The 26,073-nt window shown below is 44.3% G+C and overlaps 3 protein-coding genes, 1 non-coding gene and 1 pseudogene across 4 annotated transcripts; 2 read left to right on the top strand and 3 right to left on the bottom strand.

The window, feature by feature from the left end:
- Positions 1–6,114: 6,114 nt before the first annotated feature.
- TRNAP-UGG lies at positions 6,115–6,186 on the bottom strand. Its single transcript has one exon. It is a non-coding gene; the product is annotated as a tRNA-Pro (tRNA).
- Positions 6,187–7,340: 1,154 nt separating this feature from the next.
- Positions 7,341–9,566, top strand: LOC119317262 (probable ascorbate-specific transmembrane electron transporter 1). The gene is made up of 4 exons (XM_037591692.1): positions 7,341–7,583; positions 8,354–8,402; positions 8,478–8,680; positions 9,023–9,566. Exons 1-4 carry the CDS (start codon positions 7,440–7,442, stop codon positions 9,329–9,331), a joined length of 705 nt encoding a protein of 234 aa, XP_037447589.1. The 5' UTR covers positions 7,341–7,439; the 3' UTR covers positions 9,332–9,566.
- A 4,050-nt stretch (positions 9,567–13,616) lies between these two features.
- LOC119317260 (remorin-like) lies at positions 13,617–15,760 on the top strand. The gene is made up of 5 exons (XM_037591690.1): positions 13,617–13,831; positions 14,030–14,086; positions 14,182–14,269; positions 14,575–14,656; positions 15,352–15,760. Exons 1-5 carry the CDS (start codon positions 13,678–13,680, stop codon positions 15,550–15,552), a joined length of 582 nt encoding a protein of 193 aa, XP_037447587.1. The 5' UTR covers positions 13,617–13,677; the 3' UTR covers positions 15,553–15,760.
- A 403-nt stretch (positions 15,761–16,163) lies between these two features.
- LOC119317258 lies at positions 16,164–18,662 on the bottom strand (annotated as a pseudogene).
- Positions 18,663–18,861: 199 nt separating this feature from the next.
- Positions 18,862–21,296, bottom strand: LOC119317259 (phosphopantetheine adenylyltransferase 1-like). The gene is made up of 6 exons (XM_037591689.1): positions 21,040–21,296; positions 20,861–20,932; positions 20,692–20,751; positions 19,738–19,832; positions 19,378–19,447; positions 18,862–19,291 (listed from the first exon to the last, which is right to left on the bottom strand). The coding sequence occupies exons 1-6, from the start codon at positions 21,259–21,261 to the stop codon at positions 19,163–19,165; spliced, it is 648 nt and encodes a 215-aa protein (XP_037447586.1). The 5' UTR covers positions 21,262–21,296; the 3' UTR covers positions 18,862–19,162.
- Between the last annotated feature and the right edge of the window lie 4,777 nt (positions 21,297–26,073).

Below are 26,073 nucleotides of genomic sequence, written 5' to 3'. Positions count from 1 at the left end.
ATAGGCGATCTGCCACCACATGCGCTCCAGCACCACCAGCACCGCCCGCCGCCGGCGCCGCTCACCTTCCAACAAGGACCGTTGGCATTGCCCCGGCCGCGGCCGTTCCAGGAGCGCCCGCTCGCGAGGCAACGCTTCGGGTTTCTCCCGCCGGCTTCGCGCGACCTGGGACGCCCGTTCGCTCCCCGCCCGTTCCAAGGCCGGGCCATCGCCAAGCGGCCCCGCCCGTTCCTGGGGCGCCCGCCACCGTTGCATCCAGCACGGTTCCCGACGCAGGCCGCTTTGAATGATGCGCCGGCGGGGGGTGGAAATGGGAGCACCAGTCAGCCGGTGTCGCAGTCGGGTGACACGGATCAGAGCTCCGAGATGAACCAACGCTAAGGCCAGATGGTATTCTAGCGTTTGGTAGTGATATCGGCCCAGCTATATATATGTTCACAAGCCGCACGCAGTGGCACAACTCTGTAGGCTACTATTCATTACTAGTATCCTTCACTTCCTTTTCCTTATTATTCTCATAGAACTCCGAATCTTTTGTGTGCATACACCTTCGGACTGTCTTGGAGGATAGCAAACATATGTAAGATAGCTACAATCACAAAATATTTAGTGGCAAATTAGTGACATGTTATTAGGAATCTATATTGTTTTGGACTTTGGAATGCACGTTTCTGATCACAAGTAACAGATGACCACGTGGTTTTGATCTACTATATGGGGTTCTGCTTAAGATGCAAGGCAGAACAATGGATTGCACCTTCGCATTGTCTTCGAGGATACCACACATGTGTAGTACAGCTACAAATCACAAAATACTTGGTGGCAAATTATTGACATGTTATTAGGAATATATATTTGTTTTGGAAGCACGTTTCTGATCACAACTTTGAACAGATGACCACATGGTTTTGATCTATATATGGGGTTCTTATCAAGGATTTAATATTACTCGGTAGGAGACTCCACTAGTAGAAAACAGGGCTTTCGTTCGGGTCAGATAAGCCCATTAGTCCCGGTTCTAAAGGGTGCGATGCCCTTTAGTCCCGGTTCGAGATTAGACCTTTAGTCCTGATTTGAGACATATTACTACATCTACTAGTTAGGAAAATTAAAAAACTTAAATTTGGACATGTTTTGCAAAAAAGTGTCATGAAAAAGTAAAACGGCTATAACTTTTGCATATGATGTCGGAAAAAACGTATAATATATCAAAATGTTCAGCATGAAAATCCACATCCGATTTTGACAGCCTATGGCCTGTTTGAAATCTTTTAGAATCCTCAAATTCTAAAAGAAAAAAAAAGTTATGCTCAAATTTCAGTTTTCTTTTGAATTTTGGTTAAATCTGGTCAAACTATGGTCAAACTACTTATTCAAGAAGTATTAGTGTTACTAAAATAATTATTCAAGAATATTAGTGTTACTAAATAATTACTATAGTTTTTTTGAATTTTGGTCAAATCTGATCAAACTGTGGTCAAACTACTTATTCAAGAAATATTAGTGTTACTACATAATTATTCAAGAATATTAGTGTTACTAAATAATTATTTCAATTTTTTGAGTTTTGGTCAAATCTGGTCAAAGTGTGGTCAAACTACTTATTTAAGAAATATTAGTGTTACTAAATAATTATTATTTTTTAGAATAATAGTTTCAAACTCAAACAGTGAAACGTGTGACTTTATGCGATAGCTAAACTCATGAGGGTTAATAGGATTGACATCTTACTATTGTCAGGAAAATAACAAGTGCAGACTTGGAAACGAGGGAGAATAGAACCTGAAAGTTTAGCGTGCTCAGACTGGAGTAGTGAGAGGATGGGTGACCGGCCGGGAAATTAGATGATTTGGAATGATGATGGGTGATTAGAGATTAGAGGTTAAATAGAGCAGTGATGATGGGTGATTAGAAATTAAATTGAAAAATAATTCAGAAATTTGAAAATAAAAAAATAAAAAGTTAAAAAAATTAATTTTTTCGTAAAATTACCTTTAGTCCCGGTTGGTGTTACCAACCGGGACTAAAGGTGGAGCTCCAGACAGCGGCCACGTGAACGACCTTTAGTCCCGGTTCGTGTAAGAACCGGGACTAAAGGGGGAGGCTTTAGTAACGATACTTTAGTCACGGTTCCAGAACCGAGACTGGAGCCGCAAGAAATTTGGTAATGTGATGAAAGAAATTAATAAATCTCGTTCTCGCCTTGAGGAGCTCATGTCTATGAATGCAGACAACAAAGAGATAAGGGAGGTCAATGATCGTTTGAATGAACTACTGTACCATGAAGAAATGTTGTGGATGCAGAGATCTCGCATTGCTTGGCTGCGTGAGGGAGACTGAAACACACAGCTCTTTCACCGGAAAGCGGTCTGGAGGGCACGGAAAAATCGCATCAAGGCCCTTGTGGATGACGCCAGAGTTACCCACAAAGACCATGAGTCCATGACTGCTATGGCGACTTCTTATTTCGCCTCACTGTTCGCCGCAGATACGTCATTATGTGCTGATCCGGTTATTGATTTGATTAATACATGAGTTGCTAATGACATGAATGTCCAGCTATGTGCAGAGTTCTCGGACAAGAAGATTGCAGATGCACTGTTCCAGATAGGGCCGCTTAAAGCCCCTGGGCCAGATGGGTTTCCTGCCCGCTTCTTCCAGAGGAATTGGGCGGTCATGAGAGAGAACGTAATCAGCGGTGTGAAAGAATTCTTCAGGACGGGCATAATGCTGGATGGGGTGAACAACACCTCCATTGTTCTCATCCCTAAGGTAGATAACCCAGAAAAACTCACCGAGTTCAGACCTATCAGTTTGTGCAATGTCGTTTACAAGGTAGTTGCTAAATGCTTGGTTAATCGGTTGAGGCCTTTTTTGGATGACATTATTTCATCTGCTCAGGGTGCTTTTGTCCCTGGACGACTGATCACTAATAATGCTCTAGTTGCTTTTGAGTGTATACATCATATTCAGCAAGAGAAAGACCCGGAAAAAAGTTTCTGCGCTTACAAATTGGATCTGTCCAAAGCTTATGTCGGGGTAGATTGGACCTTCTTGAAGCGAACGATGCAAAAGATGGGTTTTGCTCGCCGGTGACTGGACTGGATTATGACTTGTGTCACCTCGGTGAGATATACAATTAAATTTAATGGGATCCTCTTGGATTCGTTTGCACCGACGCGTGGGCTTCGGCAAGGTGACCCTCTCTCCCCGTTTTTGTTCCTTTTTGTGGTTGACGGGCTCTCGGCTTTGTTGAAGGATGGAGAAGATAGGGGCGATTTTACCCCGCTAAAGGTGTGCAGACGGGCTCCTGGTGTCTCCCACTTGTTGTTTGCAAACGACACGCTTTTATTTTTCAAAGCAGAGGAGGAACAAGCAATGAAGGTCCATGAGCTACTCAACACGTATGAGAAAGCAACGGAGCAGTGTATTAATCCGGCCAAATGCAGCGTACTGTTTGGTAAATCTTGTACCAGAACAATCAAGAGAAGGTTCGTGCGATGCTCCATGTCAGCCTAACCACTTTTGAGAAAAAGTATTTGGGCCTGTCTACCCCGGACGGGCGTATGTCTCGGGGGAAATTTCAGAATTTGCAGCCGAGGCTTCTCAAGCGGATCATTGCATGAGGAGATACGTTGTCACTGGCTGGTAAGGAGATTATGATCAAGGCTGTTGCACAGGCGATCCCAACATATATTATGGAGGTTTTTAAACTCCCAATGTCAGTGTGCATTGACCTCAACAGGATGGTGCGGAACTTCTGGTAGGGTTCGTCTGAGGGAAAAAGGAAAACACATTGGACAGCTTGGCCGAATATTCTTGCACATAAAATGAAGGGCGGCTTGGGGTTTAAAGACTTCTGTCTCTTTAACCAAGCCTTATTGGCGCGACAGGCGTGGCGACTTCTTTCTAACTCTAACAGTTTATGTGTGCAGGTCCTTAAAATGAGATATTATCCAGACGGTCGACTTGAGGACACTGTCTTCTCAGGGAACGCCTCTCCCACGTGGCCGACCATTCAGTACGGCCTCGAGCTCCTCAAGAAGGGGATTGTATGGCGCGTCGGCGATGGCCAGAATATACGCATATGGCGTGACCGTTGGCTCCCAACGGAACCGACGGGGCAGCCGATCACGCGGCAAGGGACTTGCCGTCTTCGGCGGGTCTCAGAGCTCCTGGACGAGTCCGGCGCCTGGCGTACGAATGTGCTGCGACAGTATTTTCTCCCGGCGGATGTCGCGACCATCACCAGCATTCGCACGCCATCCCACATCACCGACGACGTTATCGCATGGGCCTCGGAGAAGAACGGCATCTTCACCGTTCGCTCCGCATATCGCCTTCCCATGGATGAGCGCGGGCGTCCATTGGCGACTGCAACGAGCAGGGCACCGGATGGTCATCGCGCTATCTAGAAGATCATATGGGGGTGCCCTGCTTCCCCAATGGTACGAGTCTTTGCATGGAGGCTGGTTTCCAACTCGCTCGCTACTTGGGCAAATAAATTCTCTCGACACCTCGAACTCTTTGATGTATATCCCCTTTGTGGTGTGGAACGAGAGGATGGTTTCCACGCTATGTGCAGGTGCCCCCTAGCGAAAGAGTTGTGGCGTGCTATGGCACGTGACTGGCCCATACCCAAGGTGGAGGACGTCATGCACACCGGCCCAGAATGGTTGTTCTCACTTTTGGAACCGCTATCTGATACTACACGTATGATTGTCCTCATGACAATGTGGCGTGTGTGGTATGTGCGGAATGAAATAACTCATGGCAAGTCCCCACCCACAACGGAAGCATCACGTAGATTTTTACAAGGCTACATCAATTCCTTGTTATGCATCCACCACTGGCCCCAAAGTAACATGGAGAAAAGGAAGATGGTGGTTCAGGTTGATGCTTTGGCGCCACCACAACATGTACAACAGAAGGCCGAAGTGTGGTGGGTGTTACCTCCATCCAGCTGGACAAAATTGAATGTTGATGGTAGCTATGTACCAGCAACAGGAGTAGCTGGAGGAGGCATGGTCCTGCGGTCAGACTGGGGAGGCATACTTTTCACTGCTTGTAGGGAAATTCGCACATGTGATAATGCCCTGGAAACCGAGTTGGCTGCATGTAGGGAGGGGCTCGAATTGGCCCTACACCGGTCTAACTTGCCCATTATCATTAAGATGGATAGTGTGAAAGCTGTGAATATGCTGAACGCTTCGAGAAGGGACCGCTCGAGGCACCGCATGCCAGTTGAGGAGATCAAGAGGATGAAGGATGCTGAAGCTAGGGAGATCTCTATTACTTTTATTAGTCGCTCGCAAAATAAAGTTAGCCACACTCTTGCAGAGTATGGCAGGAGTACCCCCCGTACTGCGGTATGGCTGGGCTCGAATATGCGTGACATTGTAAACTTGGTTATGGCTGATTTGCCTTCTTGAGTAATAGAAATCTCCCTTTTCCCTGCAAAAAAAGACCTATCCAGAACTCCCGCAAAAAGAAGACCTATGCAAGCAAAATAAAATTGACAAAAGGAAGAAAAAAAGGGGCGTTCCGAGAATCGAACAGGAGCAGCTGGACAAAATTGAATGTTGATGGTAGCTATGTACCAGCAACAGGAGCAGCTGGAGGAGGCATGGTCCTGCGGTCAGACTGGGAAGGCATACTTTTCACTGCTTGTAGGGAAATTCGCACATGTGATAATGCCCTGGAAGCCGAGTTGGCTGCATGTAGGGAGGGGCTCGAATTGGCCCTACACCGGTCTGACTTGCCCATTATCATTAAGATGGATAGTGTGAAAGCTGTGAATATGCTGAACGCTTCGAGAAGGGACCGCTCGAGGCACCGCGTGCCAGTTGAGGAGATCAAGAGGATGAAGGATGCTGAAGCTAGGGAGATCTCTATTACTTTTATTAGTCGCTCGCAAAATAAAGTTAGCCACACTCTTGCAGAGTATGGCAGGAGTACCCCCCGTACTGCGGTATGGCTGGGTTATGGCTGATTTGCCTTCTTGAGTAATAGAAATCTCCCTTTTCCCCGCAAAAAAAAAAAAGACATATCCAGAACTCCCGCAAAAAGAAGACCTATGCAAGCAAAATAAAATTGACAAAAGGAAGAAAAAAAGGGGCATTCCGAGAATCGAACTCGGGACCTCTCGCACCCAAAGCGAGAATCATACCACTAGACCAAATGCCCTGTTATGTTAATTAATAAGCTGGACCTTTATTAAAGTGTGCTCAGACTAAGCTGACTTCAAGTGACCTAAACAGCAGGCCACACATCCCCTGTAGTCAGAACAGTGCAGCATAGAGCACGACTGTCCATCTCCGACCACTGCGCGCGCACACACACATACGCCACCTTCTATGCTTTTAATAGACAAAAATTATAATTTTAATTCACATATAGCTACTTGTAACATCCAGCTTTTGCAAACTTAATTTAATATCTACTCTCTCTATAAAGAAATATAAAAGAAATTATTTTATTACGTACGCTTGTGGCGCAGCTAGCAAAAATTACCCCAAATAACAAAACCCTCCAAGCAAGACCTCCCCCCTCCCCGACTTCGACATAACTCCGCCATCGTCATTTTTAGGCTTCATTCGGTTCTCATACCCCCTTTTGCCATCCAGTCCAAGATAACTTTTTTCTCTTCTAATCCTCTCGAATCCTTGTGCATGGTACTTTTTGGTTAGCCCTAGGGAATCACACATGCACTATTAATGAGCATTCATTGTTTGTATTGCGCATGTAAAAAATGATAGGTCCTATGTGTATGTTTGTACTTTTGCCATTCCGTGCATGTTTGTATTGCGCATGTAAAAAGTGGTAGGTCCTACATGTTTTAACTATCATGTTTACTAGATGAAAACAACGTGGCCTTGTCGGAAACCAAGCGTTCCAACGCGGGCATTGAAGGAGTCAATTTATGTTTAACTATAATATAGGTCCCATGTGTCACCGCCAAAGCAGCTACGAAATGTATTTAGTACCTTATCTGTAAATTAATATTAGAGCGTTTAGATCATTAAAGTAGTGATCTAAACGTTTCTATATTAGTTTACAAAGGGAGTACTTGTTATTGATGAAGGCTACAGTTTGTCCAGAACAATACAGAAATTTGTGAAGTTATCAATGTCTTTGGTAATTTTGCACGTGTAGCCATTGAATGTCTGACGTTGATGTGCGACGTGGGCCTCTTCTTCATCATATAGCGAGAGCAATCGACAACTACCAGGCGTGTCGCCCTTATCGCGATTTTTATGGAGAGAAATCAACAGATAATACACGAGAAAAAAATATCATTTATAAATTATAAAGAGGCGCGGGGACGCCACGCTCCCGCATTGTCTCCACTCGCTCCGTCCGCCGGGGAAAGAAACCAGCAGCAGCGCCGGCGAGAGAGGAGCAGGGGAGAGGGGCAGAGGAGCAGAGGGCCGGAGGCGATGGGGCTGGGCGTGAGGGCGGCGCCGTTCACGTACGTGGCGCACGCGCTGGCCGTGGTGGCCGCCGCCATGGTGCTGTACTGGTGCATCCACTTCCGCGGCGGCCTCGCCTTCGAAGCCGACAACAAGAACCTCATCTTCAACGTGAGAACCACCTGTTCCTTCTTCTCTGGCTGCAGACAATTTTAGATTCCGCATTTTTGTTTTGCTCCCTAGAGGAAAAGAAAAGGCGAAATCGCATCGAGTGGGGCTGTGGGGGATGGGTAGGTACGCTAGCATCGTGGAAGAGGAAGTGAGCGCCAAGATTTGATTTGACCGTCGTGTCCGTGCGATTTAGAAAAGCGTCTGCTTGAATTTCTGCTGCGAGCGTTGGCTTGGTGATTTTCTGTTATTGGCTCCATGGTCCATGGAGATTAGATTAGATGATGCTTGGCTCTAGCCATATGAACTTGTGATAAGAACAACTTCTGTTTGCGTTATATATGCACCGATAGTTGAGCAATTTTTTAAGTCAATCTGAACAAAATGGATACACACGTCATTGCGTCCGTGTGCTGATGCACATCAACTGTACTCCAAATCTCAACTGCACATTTCTGTTAGGGTCATTAGCTAACTGCTCTCTAACGCATCTGAAAATGTCTAGTAAGTGTTAGTGTCTGCCGTACTATATGTCCGTTTCAGTTAAAAAAACATCCAGGTCTCTGAGTTAATTGCAGATGGAGATGTCTAATAAACCAATAATCGTTGTCCTTTGTTTCCCCCAATTCCTGACATGGATTTCCAAAGACTCCCTCGGTGAGAGCTGGAGCTTCAGAATTACTTGTGCTCCCTGCTGTTTGTAACAGTTTTTAGGATAATAACTTGTTTACATTTAGCAATTTCGAGAATGTTACTAATGTTAAACATTACAGGTTCATCCTGTTCTTATGTTGATTGGCTTTATTATTCTTGGCAGTGAAGGTAATGCTGAAAATTCCTCAACTTTTCTGGCTTGTGATTTTTCTTTTGTTTGTAAGACTTTGTCCATTTTGGCAGCTATAATGATATACAAGGTACTACCTACGGTGAACCATGATACAACTAAGTTGATCCATCTAGTGCTCCATGCTATTGCGCTTGTGCTCGGTGCGTTCGGGATATACTGTGCTTTTAAGAATCACAATGAAACTGGAATTGCGAACCTTTACAGTCTGCATTCTTGGCTTGGAATAGGAACAATTTCTCTATATGGTATTCAGGTATGACTTTTCGACTTCCGATATCGTGGCAATTCTCTGTTCCATTTATCAACCTGGTTCATTTGATCACATTGGTTTTACGTATTTGTAGATGACTGTAGTTTTTTAACCTTTTATGAGTCCGCTGACACAGTTCACTTACAGTAGAACAGGCAGACAATATTTAAAGCATTTACTAAAGTATGAGTACTGGATTACTCTAAAAAGAAAAATGGATTGGTTTAGAGCTGATGCATGCCACAATTGTTGAACTAGGAAGTTGCATTATAGTTGAAGTCAAAAGAATTGTAGATTTTTTTAATTGAGTTTTGACCAGTGCTCTTTAATTTGCGTTTGTGACAGTGGATATTTGGATTCTTGGCCTTCTTCTTCCCCAAGGCTGCGCCAAATGTGAGGAAGGGTGCTCTTCCTTGGCACGTACTACTTGGGATCTTCGTTTACATTTTAGCCCTGGCAACGGCAGAACTTGGGTTTCTGGAGAAGCTCACCTTCCTCCAAAGCTCGGGCATCGACAAATATGGACCAGAGTCATTTCTGGTGAACTTCACGGCATTGGTTGTTGTGCTATTTGGTGCCTCAGTTGTTGTAGCTGCTGTTGCCCCAGCTCGCCTTGAAGAGCCACAGGATTATGCTCCAATCCCAGAAAACTAGTATGTGTGAAGTGTACTACGTAAACAGAAATTCACTAAGTTTGTTGTCACCATAGTGCTGTGATACCAGTATCTCTCCGATTTGAAAAATGAATGATCTGATAAGAAATGTTGTGCATCCTCCTTGTGTATATGTAAATACATACAAGTACATATTGTTCTTCCATGTATCAATGTATAATTGAAACATCTATGTAAGCAGCTATTTTACAAATTACATATCTGTCTTGATCTGATGAGTTCTATTGTGTTCTACTATTATTTGTTTGTTGCTGCTGTTCTATAAATATAGCTGAGTTTAGTGCTTCAGAAGCAAGTACATAAACTGCTGAACAGAAAGGGCTACTTAGTTTCCTGGACAGATTGAAGTACTTGTTTTTTTCCAACCGGGCTTGCACCCCTTTCCATTAATTTTGCAATCAATGAAAATACAATGTTCCAATAGTTTTCCAAGACAACAACCCAAAATAAGACTGAAAGGGGAGGAGCGAGCTGGAGCATTGACAGGAAACCCACCGCAAGAGGACCCTAAAACAGATCAACAGCCATGGGACGAAAACCTGACGACACTGACTAGCCACTACCGTAACCACAAAGACATAGTGCGAAACCTGAGAGGTTACATAGCCTACTCAGGGCATAAAGAGATAATCCTCCAAAAACACAGATCACTCCAGGCCGGGCATCAAACCCCAGTAGACTGGAAAACGAGCAGGTTAGCCGATCTGGATCCCATCTCCATCCTTCAAAAGCATCACACCTCGCGAGTGAGACCTGTCCGCCAGAGCTGCTGCCGCATACGCCAACCTCTTCACGCCCGCCTGAAACTTCGACCTATCTTCTTTCAGCAGTCCTGTCCAATACAACATAAAAGAGCATGCACTGAAAACAGCCTCCAGTGGAGAACGAGCATTATATTTATCGAAAGTGACTTTATTTCGAAGACACCAGATCCCCCAACACAAAGCAACAATAATCATCATGTAGAACTTTTTTCCACCTGGGAAGAATTTATATAACCACGCCCAGCTTTGCCATAGAGACCGTGGGCAACAGGATGCTCCAGCCGTGATACCCGGGGTTCCCCAGACCATTCGAGCAACAGAACATGTAAAGAATAGATGGTTTGCAGTTTCTATGTTAGTGCAGAAAGAGCAAACAGGATTCCCGGGCCAATTCCTCTTCCGCAAATTATCCCGAGTAAGCACAGCATTTTGAAATAGCTGCCACAGAAATATTTTGATTTTCAGTGGGATACTAGCTTTCCAGATCCACTTGTAGTTAGGACCAGCTAAATCCCTCTCCAACCATTCATACACAGATTTAGTGGTAAATCTTTTGTTCTTACTGAGACTCCAAAACACAGTATCAGAGATAGTGTTTAAAGCATATTTTTTTGCCTCAGATACCACCCACTCCCACTGATCATTAACCTCCCCAAACAGCCTGCGCCTGAAGCCCATCTTGTAATTTTTTGCCACAAAATCAGCAATAGTCCCATCCTAATCCTGACATATGTTGAACAAGATAGGGAATTTTTCACACAAGGGGGCAACATCTAACCATGGGTCATGCCAAACCCTAGCCAAGTTACCACTATTAATCTTGACAGCCCTTCCTGCCATATAAGTCTCCTTAACTTTCATAATCGCTTTCCAGCAAGGGGAATCCGAAAAACGACTACGAATATTAGCCACAGTTTTGTTTTTGAAATATCTGGCACGAATAATTTGCTGCCACAACCCATCGTTAGTTTCAAGCTTCCACCACCATTTAGTTAACAGACTAATGTTCTGCTTGTGGAGGTCCTTGATCCCCAGCCCACCTATTCCTTTGGACCGGCAAACCCTAGCCCATTTTACCATATGATATGCACGTTTTTTTGTAACAAATGGTAATGTTGTTCACCACATAGCTACAGATTAGGAAACAGTCCAATCAAGAAAACAGCTAGACCGAGTGGTACGGGGCAAATTTCACAAAGCAAAGTCAGCAAAGGGGATCAACAACATCTCAGAAATCTCAGCATTTACAGTGAAAACAAACCACAAGTCGCCGCAAGCACCAATTGACGGCCCTTAGTCGATGGTCACTGTTGAACCCACCGAGCCCATTGCAGATCACCGCTTTTTCTAGTGCTTCAGTCTCACCCAATCAATTGAACACAAAAAACTGCAACAAATATTACTATTTTGAACTTCTGCAACAACCTATGGGCCAAAAGAATCGCAAGAAAAGCCCAACAAGACAAATAAAACAACAACCCACGAAGACACGAACAATCTGGCCACTCAAACGAACAACGAATATTTCTCAGGAAAAAAACATCCACAAATGATGCAGCCGGAGCTAATATTAGCAGAAAAAACAACGCTTAACTCCCTGGCTGAGATTTAACTACTTCTCAGTCGACTAAGGTTAACTAAACTATTTCTCAGTTGACTCGGAACTAGAAAATGTAGAAAATGTTTCAAAGTTTTCAAGCAACAATGAAACCTGCAGTCTTTTCGGCTTCTATTCATGGTCCCTTGTTCTTCTTTGTGACTCCCTTCGCATCCCGCCTCCAGCGGTCTGTTTGCGAACTTTCTCCCATGTACAAGCTAGCTTGGTTTTGGAGTAACTTTGTCGTAGTGAGATGATTGGTGTCTGGTGGTTGTTGTTGTAGTATTCCACAAAGCAAAAGTTACAGTAGTTGTTTTGTTCGCTTTGGTTTTTTTCTCTTTGTCTAGCCATATTTTGGTCCTGTGTTAGTTTTTTTTTCCTCTCTCTCTCTGTCTAGCGGGGTTCGTCCAAGTTGGCAGGCCACCAAATCTTACTTGCTTTCCAGACCTACTGGCGATCCTTTTTTTTTTTTGCGAATAGACCTACTGGCGATCCAAGAAAGCAGGCAGGAAGCAATAATCAAAGCGCCGGCGACAGCTCATGTCACTACATGAGCGAGCAGCCAGATGGTTTCCACATCACAACTGATGTGAAGACTGCGTCTTTATCAAAAAATGAGATATAGTAATCGAGTAGGTACGCCAAAATGCCTTGAAACGCACTCCACTAGCGCCATTGTTTCCTTGTATTTTTGCATGGCGACGGTATTTGCGTTTGCATTCTGAATATCACGGTGCTGGAAAGGTTTCTTCTTGGAAAAAGAAGAGACCAGCGGCTGCCTGAACTGAAAGTCTGAAAGTGTCGATACAGGCTGGTCCGGCACGACGCGGGACGGGAAAGAGACGAGCTGATGAGACCGGAGACACGAAAACAGGTGGGCTCGTGGTGGGCTTTAATGCGCAAAATACAGCCCAGAGATTGGAGGATCGCGCTGTAGTAGTAGCAGTTTAGTGTGGCTTACAACCGTCTGTTTACGCAGGGACGAAGATAATTAAAGTGGAGACATGATGCAGGAGCGAATCAGTGGGATGAGAAAAAGAAGGCGGCTTAGGAATGATCATTAGCATCGACGTCGATTGTATTGTACCAACACAAGGCAAAGGCAACAGCCCTTGCTTGTGCTGTTTTCCAGCTGTGGATCGATCGTTTTTAAGCCGCGTCCGCAGCTTGACGGCGAATATATCCCTAGGATTCGATAGTCCGGTTGTACCGTACTGTGCTCCCACCTACTTGGACCTGTGAGAATTATACTCCCCGAACGTGCCAATTCAACGCTGCACTGTCCCTGTCCGGCTGTCCCTGCCCGCCCGGGTCCTTCCGCCTTCGGGCACAACGGCCGCGCGATGTCCGATGCGTCGGAGGAGGCGGACGCCCGGAGGCCGGACGGCACGGCCCGCGCGTGTGCGCCATGAAAACCACCGATGGACGGCCTCCGTTCCGTTGGCAGACCAAGGCCGAGGCGCGCGTCATTTCATTGAATTTTCCCGTGGGTGTGTCAACACCCACGCACGCACCTGCTAAAAGCAGCCCCACTAAATAAGCTCCCGGATATATAGCCTACTACTCCCTCCGTTCCTAAATAATTGTCTTTTTAGAGATTTCAACAAGTGACTACATACGAAACAAAATGAGTGAACCTACACTCTGAAACATGTCTACATACATCCGTATGTTGTAGTCCATTTGAGATGGCTAGAAAGACAATTATTTAGGAACGGAGGGAGTAATTATTTATTTCCTCCTCCTTCCACCTCCCCGCTGGCCAACCTTTCCTCCAGGCTCCTGTCAAAAAAATATAGAAAAACAACTTTTCCTCTAGGCCAGGCTAACGGCAGCGGAGCCACTTAAACCCGTTCTATATATTGCTCCGCGTCAAGCCGCGGTTGAGTATCGCTAGCGTGACAGACAGTGAAGCAGCTGCGGAAGTTTCTCACCGCAACAAGCACCTGTGCGCGTGCGTGCGTGATGGCCGGGGAGGAAGCCAAGAAGGCGGTGCCGGCTGCTGCGGCGCCGGAGGCGGCCGCAGAGAAGGACGTGCCGGTGGTCATCCCGCCTCCCCCGGGGGCCAAGCCACCGGCCGTGGCCGATGACTCCAAGGCCCTCGTCGTCGTCGACAGCAGTGAGTATACTACTCTACTTGTTGTCCAAGGATCTATTCTGAGACATGCTAACCATTCTCAACTGTGAAGAGGGTTCATATGTGGAAGGATCAACTATTGCCTGTCCTGTTCGCCATGTTTTCTATCTGTTCCACAAGGTTCAGTCAGTCAAGTCACCGCACCTGATTTCTGACACTTTGCTCCGGTTTCTTGTGCAGAAGCTGCCGAAAAACCTCGCCCTGAGAAGAACATCCACAGGGGCTCACATGAAAGAGGTGACTGAATGATGATTCAACTCCGTTCCTTCTTCTCGTCTCTGCTGAATACAGCCGACTAAGCTGACAGCATACATAATATAACCTGCTTTCAGACGTCGCTCTTGCAAAGGTGGAGACGGAGAAGATGAGCTCTTTGATCAAAGCATGGGTGGAGAACGAGAAGGCCAAGGCTGAGAACAAGTAAGTTCTGAACAATAGATCCATTGTCACCCCTTCATTCTGCACTGGGACTGTCAGTTAGCTGGATCAAGCATCCATCCTTTTTTAGCACCCCTCCCTGTTCAGTAATCTGAATGTTTCACTGGCCAGCCCTGGAAAACTCTGTCACAGACTTAAAACCGGAAAGTTGTCACTGGAAGCTTTGCTATTCACTGCCCCCATTGCGTCACAACATCCTATATATATCGAGGAAATAAGTTGCAAATCATAACTCCAAATAAATTGAAAACAATAAATTTAATCCCTTGCTGTCTATGTCACAACAGGGCTGCTAAGAAGCTATCGTCCATTCTTTCATGGGAGAACACAAAGAAGGCAACCATAGATGCTCAACTCAAAAGGAAGGAAGTAAGTCCTCCATTCCAATTTCATGTTTCTCAAGTTATGATTCTGGTATATTTTATTCTTACCAAGTTCGTTATTCCCTTTCTTTATTGCTGGGGATTTTGAATGACCTGCCTTTTTTTTCAAACCATGAGTGGTCTGCATATTTACCGGTACATTTACAATACTTCCATTGAACTTCATATTTTCACACTTTAGTGATATGTTCGAGTAGGATGCAAACAAGGAAGTTCTTCTTTCCTTCGAGAAAAAGAATCTATCGACTCTTGCCACATCAAGGCAATACAACCATAAGAGTTTACTCCCAGCCTATGCATAAGTAGAATCCCACAGACACAACATTACAGGCCAACAATAAAGTTCAGCCATAACATGTAACGACATAGTTTAAACACAAAAGGAAACAGCTTAAGGTCTTGGAAGACCGATCCGAAAGACTAAAACGTTGTCCATGCTGGGTAAACATCTCCTTGGCCACCTGCTCCACCTTGGCACATAATATGAACAGTGCATATATAAAAATTCACTATTTCTTTCTCTAGAAAAAAAAAAGAGAACTCGTTTATGTCTTCTGGTGACCTTGACTAGCTGAGAAGTTATTGTCTATCTATTCAATATGCTATGTAGCCACTTCTCCTAGAGGAATTTTATGTGCGTCCACTGATCGGCTAATGTTCTGGAATTTTACGAGCGTTCAGGAAGAGTTGGAAAAGAAGAAGGCCGAATACGCTGAGAAGATGAAGAACAGAAAGGCAATCGCCCACAGGGAAGCTGAAGAGAAGAGAGCAATGGTAGTGGCCCGGCGTGGTGAAGAAGTTCTCAAGGCCGAGGAGATGGCAGCAAAGTACCGTGCAACCGGGCTGGCTCCCAAGAAACTTCTCGGATGTTTCGGGGCATAAGAAGCACCTCAATCTTATGGCGTTGGAGGTGATCTGTTCTGTGTAGTTGTTTTTTTCATTATGTTCTGAAAATGTGTCCTGTTTTCTGTGAGTTAAGTTTGCGACTCTTCATGTTATCTTTTTTTTTGCTGGGAGCTACTCTTCATGTTGCATACATGTAACTGCAAAGACAGATTTTTGGTGGTACATATATAGCATGCATTGTTCACGTTGTCTGATATCAAACAATTACTTGCAGTAATATTCTCTCCATGATATCATACATGTTGAATCATATAGCTGCTCTACTTTTCTTTTGTAATGTCTGTTGGGTCTGATGTAGCGACTTCATGGCTTTCTGCATGACATGTTCAGAGCATATGATCTCTTCTTGACTCATGGTCTGATGTAGCGACTTCATGCCTGTTTCCTCTTCCAGTGTGTGGTCTTGGTAATGTGGGCATATGTAGGTACGGAATACAGGAATACAGGATATATGAAAGACAACAAGGAGACTTACCGAATTTGAACCTAACAAGTTCGCCACCGAATTTTCAGTTCAAAATTTGGTCTCAGAGCTCTTATTTATTTCGATGGCAATTTTCACCATGTTAGAGGATGCATTTTGACGCTTCATCAAGCTCCTTTGCATTTCATCCGATAAATGGGAATATTACATCCCTAGCCTCTACAATTCTGCTAGTGAACAAAGTCCCTTTGCATAAACAAGATTTTGACGGAAAGAAAAGCACAAACATACTTGAGTAGGGAACTGCAAGCACTACAGGTCGCTAACATACAGAAGCCAAAATTGGATCTTCACTACCATTGCTTAAATCGGCTGGCCTTTGGGAACAACCTGATCCTTGATCCACATGTAGATAGGCACTAGCACGTAGTACGACGCGCATATCGTCCCGATGGCGAAGCGGAAGAGGAAGGCGAGAAGATTCACCTGTTCCTCAACATCCTCAGCCTTGGGACCAAGCTGCAGCAACAACATACCAATGATAAGTGATATCAACACACTTGGAACATTGAGATGGAGAAAACAAAGTCTGGCAGCTACGGATGCATGGAATGTACCTGCAAAGGGGAGTCGCCAGAAGCTCTCTTCACGCCTGTCACGGAGCATCCCATGATCAAGCCATGCCGACGAACACCACGGTACCACTTGGGCCCGATCCTTTTGAGCTTGACATCCTCAAACCCTGCCTTGGTGAACCACTCTATGTACTCTTCTTCTGTGGGGAAGAGCATCCACATGTCGGCGAAGAAGCGAGATAGCCAGAATGTTGGGTGAACTGGACCAATCAAACAGGCAAGCCCGCCAGGCTTCACGACCCTGTAAGCTTCCTTGATTCCTCGCTGCGGGTCAGGCCAATACTCAATGCTGGAGAATAACACCATCTATAAGCATGGCTGATGAAACGGAGGCATAAGAGATATGGCATTCGACTCACAATAATAAAATCTAAGCCAGGTCGCAAATATACACTCCTTTCAATGTTCAAGCAGCAGCTTAACATATAGGAAAGGATTAACCAAAGGTATCTGTACATGTCTACAGATCTGAAGATAGTTAGATCATTTCTTCCAGCAGAGTATCAGGACTTCAATAACAATTCTCGAATCATGGACAGCTGGAAACAAGAGCATTATCATTTGCTTCAAATTGCACCAGTACCAATATATCCTGGCAGGCAACTGAACCATTGTGTTTATAATGTTTATACTGCGGTCAGATGGATTTTGTCAACTAAAACCGGATTGGTATACAAATCTAGATATATTAAGACAGGAAATAACAAGGTATTGACATTAATAGTAGTAAGTAGCAGCAGGAAAGGATGAAGGTCAAGAAAATACTAGCCTACTCAAGCTGGCATAAGATCAGTATATACAAAGAGGTACTATAAGATAAGATATCCATACAATTGATAAGAGCATCACCTTCCAGCAGAGACATAGCGGTCAAATGTGTCAGTCGGAAAGGGGAGGTCCTCAGCATCACCCTCCATGATGGTCACCCCCTTCAGTGCCTCCTTCGCCGAGCTTTCTCAATCTGGTGTGGTGACTGGTCCAGCAGAGTCACATTGTCGTTGTCCACATGCTTGACAATCCCCAATGTAGTGAACCCAGTTCCACCGCCAACATCAACAACCTTAAACTCATTGTCGTATAGTTCAGCAGGTTCCAATGCATCATCCCTCATGTCCTCAGTCCAATGCCCTGGGTTTATAACATGATCATATACTACGGAAAGAAACCTGTAGAACCAGAAGGCCTCCTTCTTGTGCTGTATGAACCTAGGCTGTGACGCTGGCCTAGCAGAGGAGACTGCACACGTTGGTACCACATACTTTGCTCCTGACCGGACACCACCTTTGTTTTTCAAAGGATTCCGACCAATCTTGGAAAGCCCCAAGAATCCTAACCCACTGGGAACTCTATATGTGGATGAACAAGCCATTTCTTGATCTCTGTATGCAATGTTAGATCAAATTGTGAACGGGTTAGTTCCTAGGGGCAAGAAAATGCTGTGGATATAATAAACAAAAACCCAGCAAAAGGGGAAATAACTATGTAACTCCTACACAAATCTTTGCGAGTTCTTCCATATACTTGTAAGGAAAATAAATAGAGGTCAAGTACCAGTGCTCCTGTGAGTTGTGAGGTGGCCATGGAGACAAGTTCTTGGCCTTTGTCAACTCATTTCTAAGTCCGGGATAACTTCAGGCCATAGAAACATGAGAACTACCAGCAGACATGTGTGCAAGATTTGTGTGTGTTGTGTGTGAGAACTTGTGTGCTGCAGCAAAAGGCTTTGACGTTTCTATTCCTTCAGAATTTTGATGGTTTTTGTCTGTTCTGCTTCTACTGATGTGGACATGGGGGTTGTAAATTTATGGTTGTGGATTTGCCACTTCATATCTTGAACTTGCTATTCAAATGTTACACCTTATTTGCTGGATATATTCTATATAAGCAATTAATCTTCTGTTTTGCAAGTCTTACCAGCATTTTTTATTGCATAAATTTATACTACAACAAAAACAGCATACAAAGGCATTGTTACAATTTGCATCAGATAATTACTGGTCCTTTCCCTAGAAATAATTTAATGGCCCTAAATTATAAGTGGGTACCTCTTAACTGCAATGACTCATGAGGACAATTACTCTTGTTAACTCGTAATCAACCAAAGTAAATCGTGCGTACCTGGTTTCTGCCAAGAGACCCAAGAACAACAGTTGATCGGAATGGAGCAAATGCTACAGTTATATTGCATGACTTATATGATGTACACATCACAGAAGAGGCACCGGATTCATTTAGTTGGTTACCATTATTCCAAACGACCTCAAGGTGACTTTACAACTAGATGGCAATGCCAGGACAAAATATGTGTACATTTGGTTAGTCTAGCTTACCAACATTGACTTTGTAAGTTTATACCCTTCAGAGTAGAGCAATATAGTGTTACAGGGCCATAGGTCGACGTTTGAAGACCATTCTCATTCAAATAGGAAGGCAAAATGCCATTTCTAATTACTTTTTGTTGATAACAAGCTTCAGCGGACCACTTCAAATTTATGTATGCAGCTCAAGATTCCAGTATGTTTCCTCTCTAAACACCTTTCTGATTAGCTATGGTTGCTTTCTGTTGTTGAGCTTGTGCAGCCTCAAGCTTCCTTAAAGCAGATGAACTCATTTTTTCTCCCTCGGTATCTCCAGATAAAAGATCAACAACCTCAACCTGCAATGAAGCTCATCAGTTCGGCTATGTGCTCCATACACTTGCAAGTTGCAACTTCATAGGAAATATAGAATACATGAGCACACCTTCAATAATGGCAGTTCTTTCCCTTCTCTTTTCTGATTTACAGCAAGTCCACCACTTAGTGTCTCCTTGCTAAATATAAATAACATTTTCACATCAATGAGGCACAGCAAGCAAAGCTTAAAGTAAACAAGGACATGCATGATTAGGATGGCCCATATTGGAACATCATACTTTCAAGTCCAAAATGGAACTGTAATATGCAAGTTCAACATCAATATATTTCAGATGCTTATAGTACAGAGTTGAAATTAGTGGAAGGATGACTTTTAGCTTTTGGTAAGATCGCATGCATGAAAGAACAAAATGGCATATTTATCAATAGCTAAATGCCAGAAAAGCTATAATGCAAATGTACATACCTGACAATAATGGCATCCAGCTTATCATCAATAATGGATGGGCCATATGGATCCTCAATAGGCTCCACTTGTACTATCAGTTCTGGTTTAATAGACTGCGATTTACAACAGACCAGTCATGAGCTTTTGCAATATGTTGTAATGGTCACTAGACAAACAACAAACACATGGGCATTTTTTTCTTTTTGGTAGCTCCTTCTGGTACCCCACACATAGCTAACGATTCAATACAGAACTGACAAGCACTTAAAAGTTCAGAGTCCATAAGCACTTGTTCCCAACGATAAAAAGTCGCCTGTATCTGAAATCGGAGTACAGGCTAATTTCATCTCCAGAAACTCTTTACAAATGTAGCATTGCAATGCTAAAGAAACAAAAAAAGTCAACAAGGAAGAGCTCTTTGGTACAAGGAGATTCTCTATCAAGCGTAAAAACAAAAGAACATTCACAAGTACTCCCTCCGTTCCATATTACTTGTCACTGAAACAGATGTATCTATCTAGACGTATTTCAGTGCTAGATACATCCGTTTGAGCGACAACTAATATGGAACGGAGGGAGTAGAACAGCATGCACAGATAGTAATAAGTCAGTCCTCAAATGCCACAAACTTCATTTCGAAGTCACTCACTACTGAAATTCTAAATTCTCACTGAAAGCATCAAGATGCACAAAAGCAAATACTTGTCTGCCAGAAACTAAATTCTCAACATGACTGCAGAATTTCCACCCCTCAGACCAAACCAACCAATAATTACTGGTACCTTGCACCAGTTCAGCAACCTAATCACATCCACAGCTTCGTTGCATACAGGACCACACAAACGTCAAACAAAAGCAACACGCCGATCTAGTTACCCAACCAAATCGACCTCATCACTAGCTATCCGCCCAATCATTATTAAGTCTCTGCTACCAGAAATCGCAGAAAACAAGGAGGCAAGACAGACAAACCTTGATGTAATCCTCCACGGCCTTGATGCGCTTCTCCACGGGTTCGATAAGCTCAGCGTACTAGGTATGGGAACAAGAACACGACCAAGAAGCATCATGACTCCAGGAACTGATGAACATGGGTGGAAATAAAAAGCACCTTTTGGGGGAAAAAGGCGAGATTTCTCACCTCCTTCTTGGCGAGCATGGGGCCCGTGCAGACGCCCACCACGATCCGATCCCTCACCAAATCTGCCGAGGCCTACCACCCAACACCCAAACAACACAACGAAGCAAGATTTAATCGGAAGGAAGGCAAAAAAGAAAAGAGAAACAATCCTGCTCATTTCTATGTTCTGGAGCAGTCACCTTGAGGAGGCGACGGTGGCCGTCGTGGAGGCGGTCGAAGGTGCCTCCTAGGACCACGGAGCCGTACGGCGGAGAGTCCTCCGCCGCCGGAGCTGGCGACGGCGGCGCTCCGGTCGGGATGTCGCCAGAGACGGGGGCAGCGATCATTTCTTTTCTTGTTGTTTTCCCCCTTTCCTCCTCCTCTTGTGGTTGTAGATTGAGGGCCCAGATTGACTCATACATGTGCTTAGATCTTTCTGTCTTTGTTAAAAAAAACTTTCAATCTATTCATTATCAATCATCACAACAGTAAAACGAATAGCAGCCATAATAATAATTATATCCAGATTGGTCAACCATCTAGCGATGACTACAAGCACGGAGCGAGCCGAAGGCACACCACCGTCATCGCCCTTCTTCATTGGAGCTCGGGGAAACTTGTTATAGTAGACAGTCGGGAAGTCCTCGTGCTAATGCCCTATAGGACCAGCGCACCAGAATAGCAACCACCGCCGTTGAAGAGAAGAGTAGATCGAAAGGATCCAACCCGACGAAACACGAACAAAGACCGGATCCATCAAAAACAAATGTCGACCGAATCCCGCAAGATCCGTCGGAGACAAACCTCCGTGCACCCTCCAACGACGCTAGAAGCACCATCGAAAACGGAGGCTAGACGGGGAGAACTTTATTCCATCTTTAGAGAGTCGGTGCTGCCTCATCTCTTCAAGCAAGACACAAACCCTAAGAGAAGTCGGAAAATCATCCAAAAACAAAATCCCTCTTCTGCATCTTGTCCTTTTCTCGACTTTTGGTGGGACGCAAACTGATTCTTCTTTAAAAAATTCATGTAGCAACATTAATTGCAATAAGAGCATCTCCAATAGCGACCGAATCCCACCGGCCTCACCGATGCACATGCCTGCACTGTTGGTTGTTGCAACGATAATAAGGTTCTACTTTGCAGAAGAAAGATTGAACCACTTTATGGTTTTGGTAAGTACCTTTTGATGTTTTTCATTCAGATATTGGTGGTGATTTTAGTCCACGCTATTATAGTTAATTGCATATATGGCTGTTATCACAAAGGATTTAAAGTGTTTTGCCGTATGAATAAAAACCGCTATGAAGGCTTTCCCTAAAATGCATATATGTACTAAGTTCTCACAGGCAACAACTTTTGAACTATGTACAACAGATGCAAATTTATAGAATATTCAACCAAAACACTTTTCCAGCACTATTCAGAATATGAAGCTATATTATTATAATATAATATACTTTATTACATTGTTTTTATTGTCTTCATCATGTTAGGAAGAGCCCTTTTTGTTTTCAGAAGATACCTAGCTGATAGGTTTGCGATGCTAAAAAAAAGCTGATAGGGTTGCAGTTCTCTTTTGTTTTAATTAAAGCACCATGCATGTTTTTCAAGTTTTTCCTTCCAAAATAAATACTTACTCGTGTGCGTCATAAAAAATCACCGCAAACCTAACAACATACATTTTTTTGGCATTTGCAAAGATGATTTGGCTGAAAGCGCGTTTTTTCTTTATTTTCGGAATAATCAATGTGGGTCATAAATCAAATAAAGAGTAATGTTTTTTGCCACGGTTACTGGGCTAGGGGAGTGCATTGAATTTTTTGATATAAATATATATTTGGGTTATAAATGTGTTTTTTGTTGATAATCTCCAGTGTAAGCACTTTTCTTTTTTCTTGATGGCCATATTATGCACTTTTATCATTGTAATAGGAAACAAAATCCTTTTTGTTATCTTTTGATTATGATTTGGAGTATTTGCACCACTATCAGGGATCTCAAGGAGTTGGGATGTTAACTTACTTTAATTGCGTTGCTAGATATGTGCACTCGGAGAATTTTGATTTGAGCCCTGCTATACACACGACGATTTCCAGACGATTTGAAGACGATGCAGAAGATCATACCATGCAGTGCCCAGCGGCAGGATAGGTCCACCGTTCGATACAGTGTCGGCTGGATGTCGTGTATGAAGTGTCGTCTACAGAGCAGTTTTGTTTTGATTTCTCATGTCAGAAAATTGGGATGATCCCGATTGGTGATATGCGTTGTTTTCTTTCGGTAGGTATATGAATTCCTTCTCCCGTTGCAACGCACGGGCAATTTTCCTAGTCACTCCTATATTCTTAAATACAATGATCGCCTGATCTATCTTACATGATTATGATCCATATGATGTAATTTTAGTGGTGTGTTTGTTGCGATGTCATCAATTATCACTTTTACATGTTTTATTCATGGATTCATAAGAGTTCTTTGCTCCATAATTTATAAACATATATGCTCTCGAATCTACAAGTCTTGCATTGGGCATGTTTGTATGAATGATCTCCACCAAGAGGGAGTTGTATATGTTAGATGGGTTCAATCTTGCAAGTGATCTACTGTACAGATAGAATGTGGAAAGGCTTTGTATTATATTGCTACCAGTAAGGATAAAATATAGTTGAACAGTTGTCCTGCTGATGAATGATAGGTAAATAATATCTACAACATGTCATCATGCTTAATGCAATGCTTTGTTTTACTTAATACCTTTAATTTCATGATGGATAGAGGTCTTCGGGTGGAGTATTAGCTATAGATGTAGTTGGATTATGGTCTATAGATGCACAAACATGATGCATATATGCAATTATACCATGTATGATCATAGTTATAAAAACTGTAATTTAATCGACACACAATTGTAACTTCTTCATCATGCCATGTTATGTTTTATGGAGACATGTCACTAGTAAAATTATGGATCCTAGCCCATTCATTCTTATTGTTGTCCACCTCGATCTCGCTACTTATTTCTCGTTTACAACCTGATCCGTTTAATTTTTCCGTTCCAATTATCACTTCCAACCACAAGTTACATTAATCCTTATAACTAGTAAGGCTAGTAGGACTGACAATCTCACTGGTTTCATTGGAACCAAACAAGTAATGTAGTTGTGTGCAGACGCTGATCATTGACTGTCGTTCAAGCGCTCATACTCCATTTGAGGAAAATTCTTACTTACTTATAAACTTTGCACTTGGGTGTCCAACAACTCCCTATATTAGAGGAAGGACTCACCTTCTTTGAGTAACATTGTAGCCTACTTACAGGTACTAGAGGGGGCTTGTGTGTAGGTCTACTTGTGTGTGAGTATAGTAATATAATTGGATGGGAATACCCTACGGACGTGCACGTATCAAGTCTATCTACGAGTATTTAGGGACCTCTCAGACTTGCACCCAGGCGTGCCTGAGTAGGCACTTGAAACGGATAATAATGTGCGCGCTAAGTCCCGAACACGTTACAAGAGATATCGTTTCTGTAACCGTGGGATCACATAATTATATCACATCTCCACGAAGATCGCCACCTAACTACCAACACTGGTCAATGTATATGTAGGGTTGACCGCCCTCCATCAAAGATGTCAAATGTCATGTTGTTCCATGAGGCATACACATGTAAATTAGCTCTCTCGTAAATTGGATCCACACCACTGCAGTCCTCCCTTTGTTTAATACACACTAGAGGCAATAACTAGGGCTAGTACCCATCCGCTGGCTAGAACTTGGGTGAAACTATTGTGTCGCCATCATTGCCGATGGGATCCCTTCAGGGACCACCTTTCTCTATGCTATCTTCCATGAACCCTAGTAGATCATGAGATCAACAGTGCATTGATCATCCATTATATTCGAGCATTTCTACAAAGTCTTAATTTAGTGGGGTTTTAATCATGCTAAGATGACATCAAATGATATGCATTATATCACACCATGGCCACAAAATCCTAATAACAAGATTTTACAACTTAGGGTACTACAACCATTTCCCAATGTGATGTCTTTTATAGGCTTTTGGTTCAAAGCATAGTAGTATATTGTTGGGGAACACAGTATTTCAAAAAAATTCCTATGATCACGCAAGATCTATCTAGGGATCCATAGCAACGAGAGGGGAGAGTGTCGTGGTGGGCGCATGACAGATGCCATGGGATGGCTAAAGAGAGGAGGAGGCTTGAGGGCACTGGTGGGCTCCAGAGGCGAGGTCGGCATGAGCGAGCGCGGGACGCAAGACATACCCAGGTTCGGGGCTCTCCGTAGAGATAACGCCCCTAGTCCTGTCGAGTGTGGTTTATGTGTTGCAGTACAGAGTTGCTCCTTGAGCTGTATCAGGGAGGAAGAAAGGCAGGCCGAGGCTTGGGCTGCTCTTTCCCTGTATGTGGGTGTTCTACTACTGCGTTCTTCACCCCCGTGCATGGAGGCCTCCTGGGGGGTTTTATAGGTCAACCCCTAGGGGTACAATGGTAATGTTACAGGGCCGCGGGGCCGGGTTGTCAGCGTCTGGGGACCCGATGCTGGGACCCGCCGGGTACCAGGTCTCGCCGGGTTCCCCGGGCGCGGGGCCCGCCGGGTACGGTGGCACTGTTGGCCGTCTTGTCGATCGTCAGGGCGTGGCCGAGTCGAGTCGGCTACAGTGGCGCTCCGTCAGGTCGCCGCTTGCTGGCGTCATGGGTGAAGACGGGTGCACTGTCGCCATGCCGAGCCTGGACAGCGGGTAGGTGGGGGGCACTGTTGCCTCGTCCGGCTGACCAAAGGCATGGGCAGGACACTGTGGCTTCGGTCATCAGTTGGTGGCGACTCGTCCCATTGTACGGCTGGGATGGGACGGCCACTAACCCTTGGCCGGGTTGGAGTACACACCAAGGGGTGTTGGCTTGTTGGGTAAGTCTTGGTGCACCGGGCTCGGCCGCCCTGGGCTAGCTTGTTGGAGAAGTCTCGCGGATTAGGCCGGGTTGAGGGGGCTTGGCCTGGTCGAGCGACGTGGCCGAGCGTGAGCCGTCTTGAGGGGCGATGCCGGCTTCATTGTTTTTTCAAAGGATCCGGGTTCCGTTTCCTGCCCGGGGTCCATCCTCCCGACAGTATTCCCCGAAGATGTGAAGGTCCGCCGTCTCCGGGTGGAAGGGCCTTCACAATTTCCCACTTGATGGAGGTGAATCTTGAGGCCGCCGGGTTCGGCAACA

This window comes from Triticum dicoccoides, chromosome 6A, assembly GCF_002162155.2.
Source record: "Triticum dicoccoides isolate Atlit2015 ecotype Zavitan chromosome 6A, WEW_v2.0, whole genome shotgun sequence".
Classification (NCBI taxonomy): domain Eukaryota; kingdom Viridiplantae; phylum Streptophyta; class Magnoliopsida; order Poales; family Poaceae; genus Triticum; species Triticum dicoccoides.
This window is presented reverse-complemented; position numbering and strand designations above follow the sequence as displayed.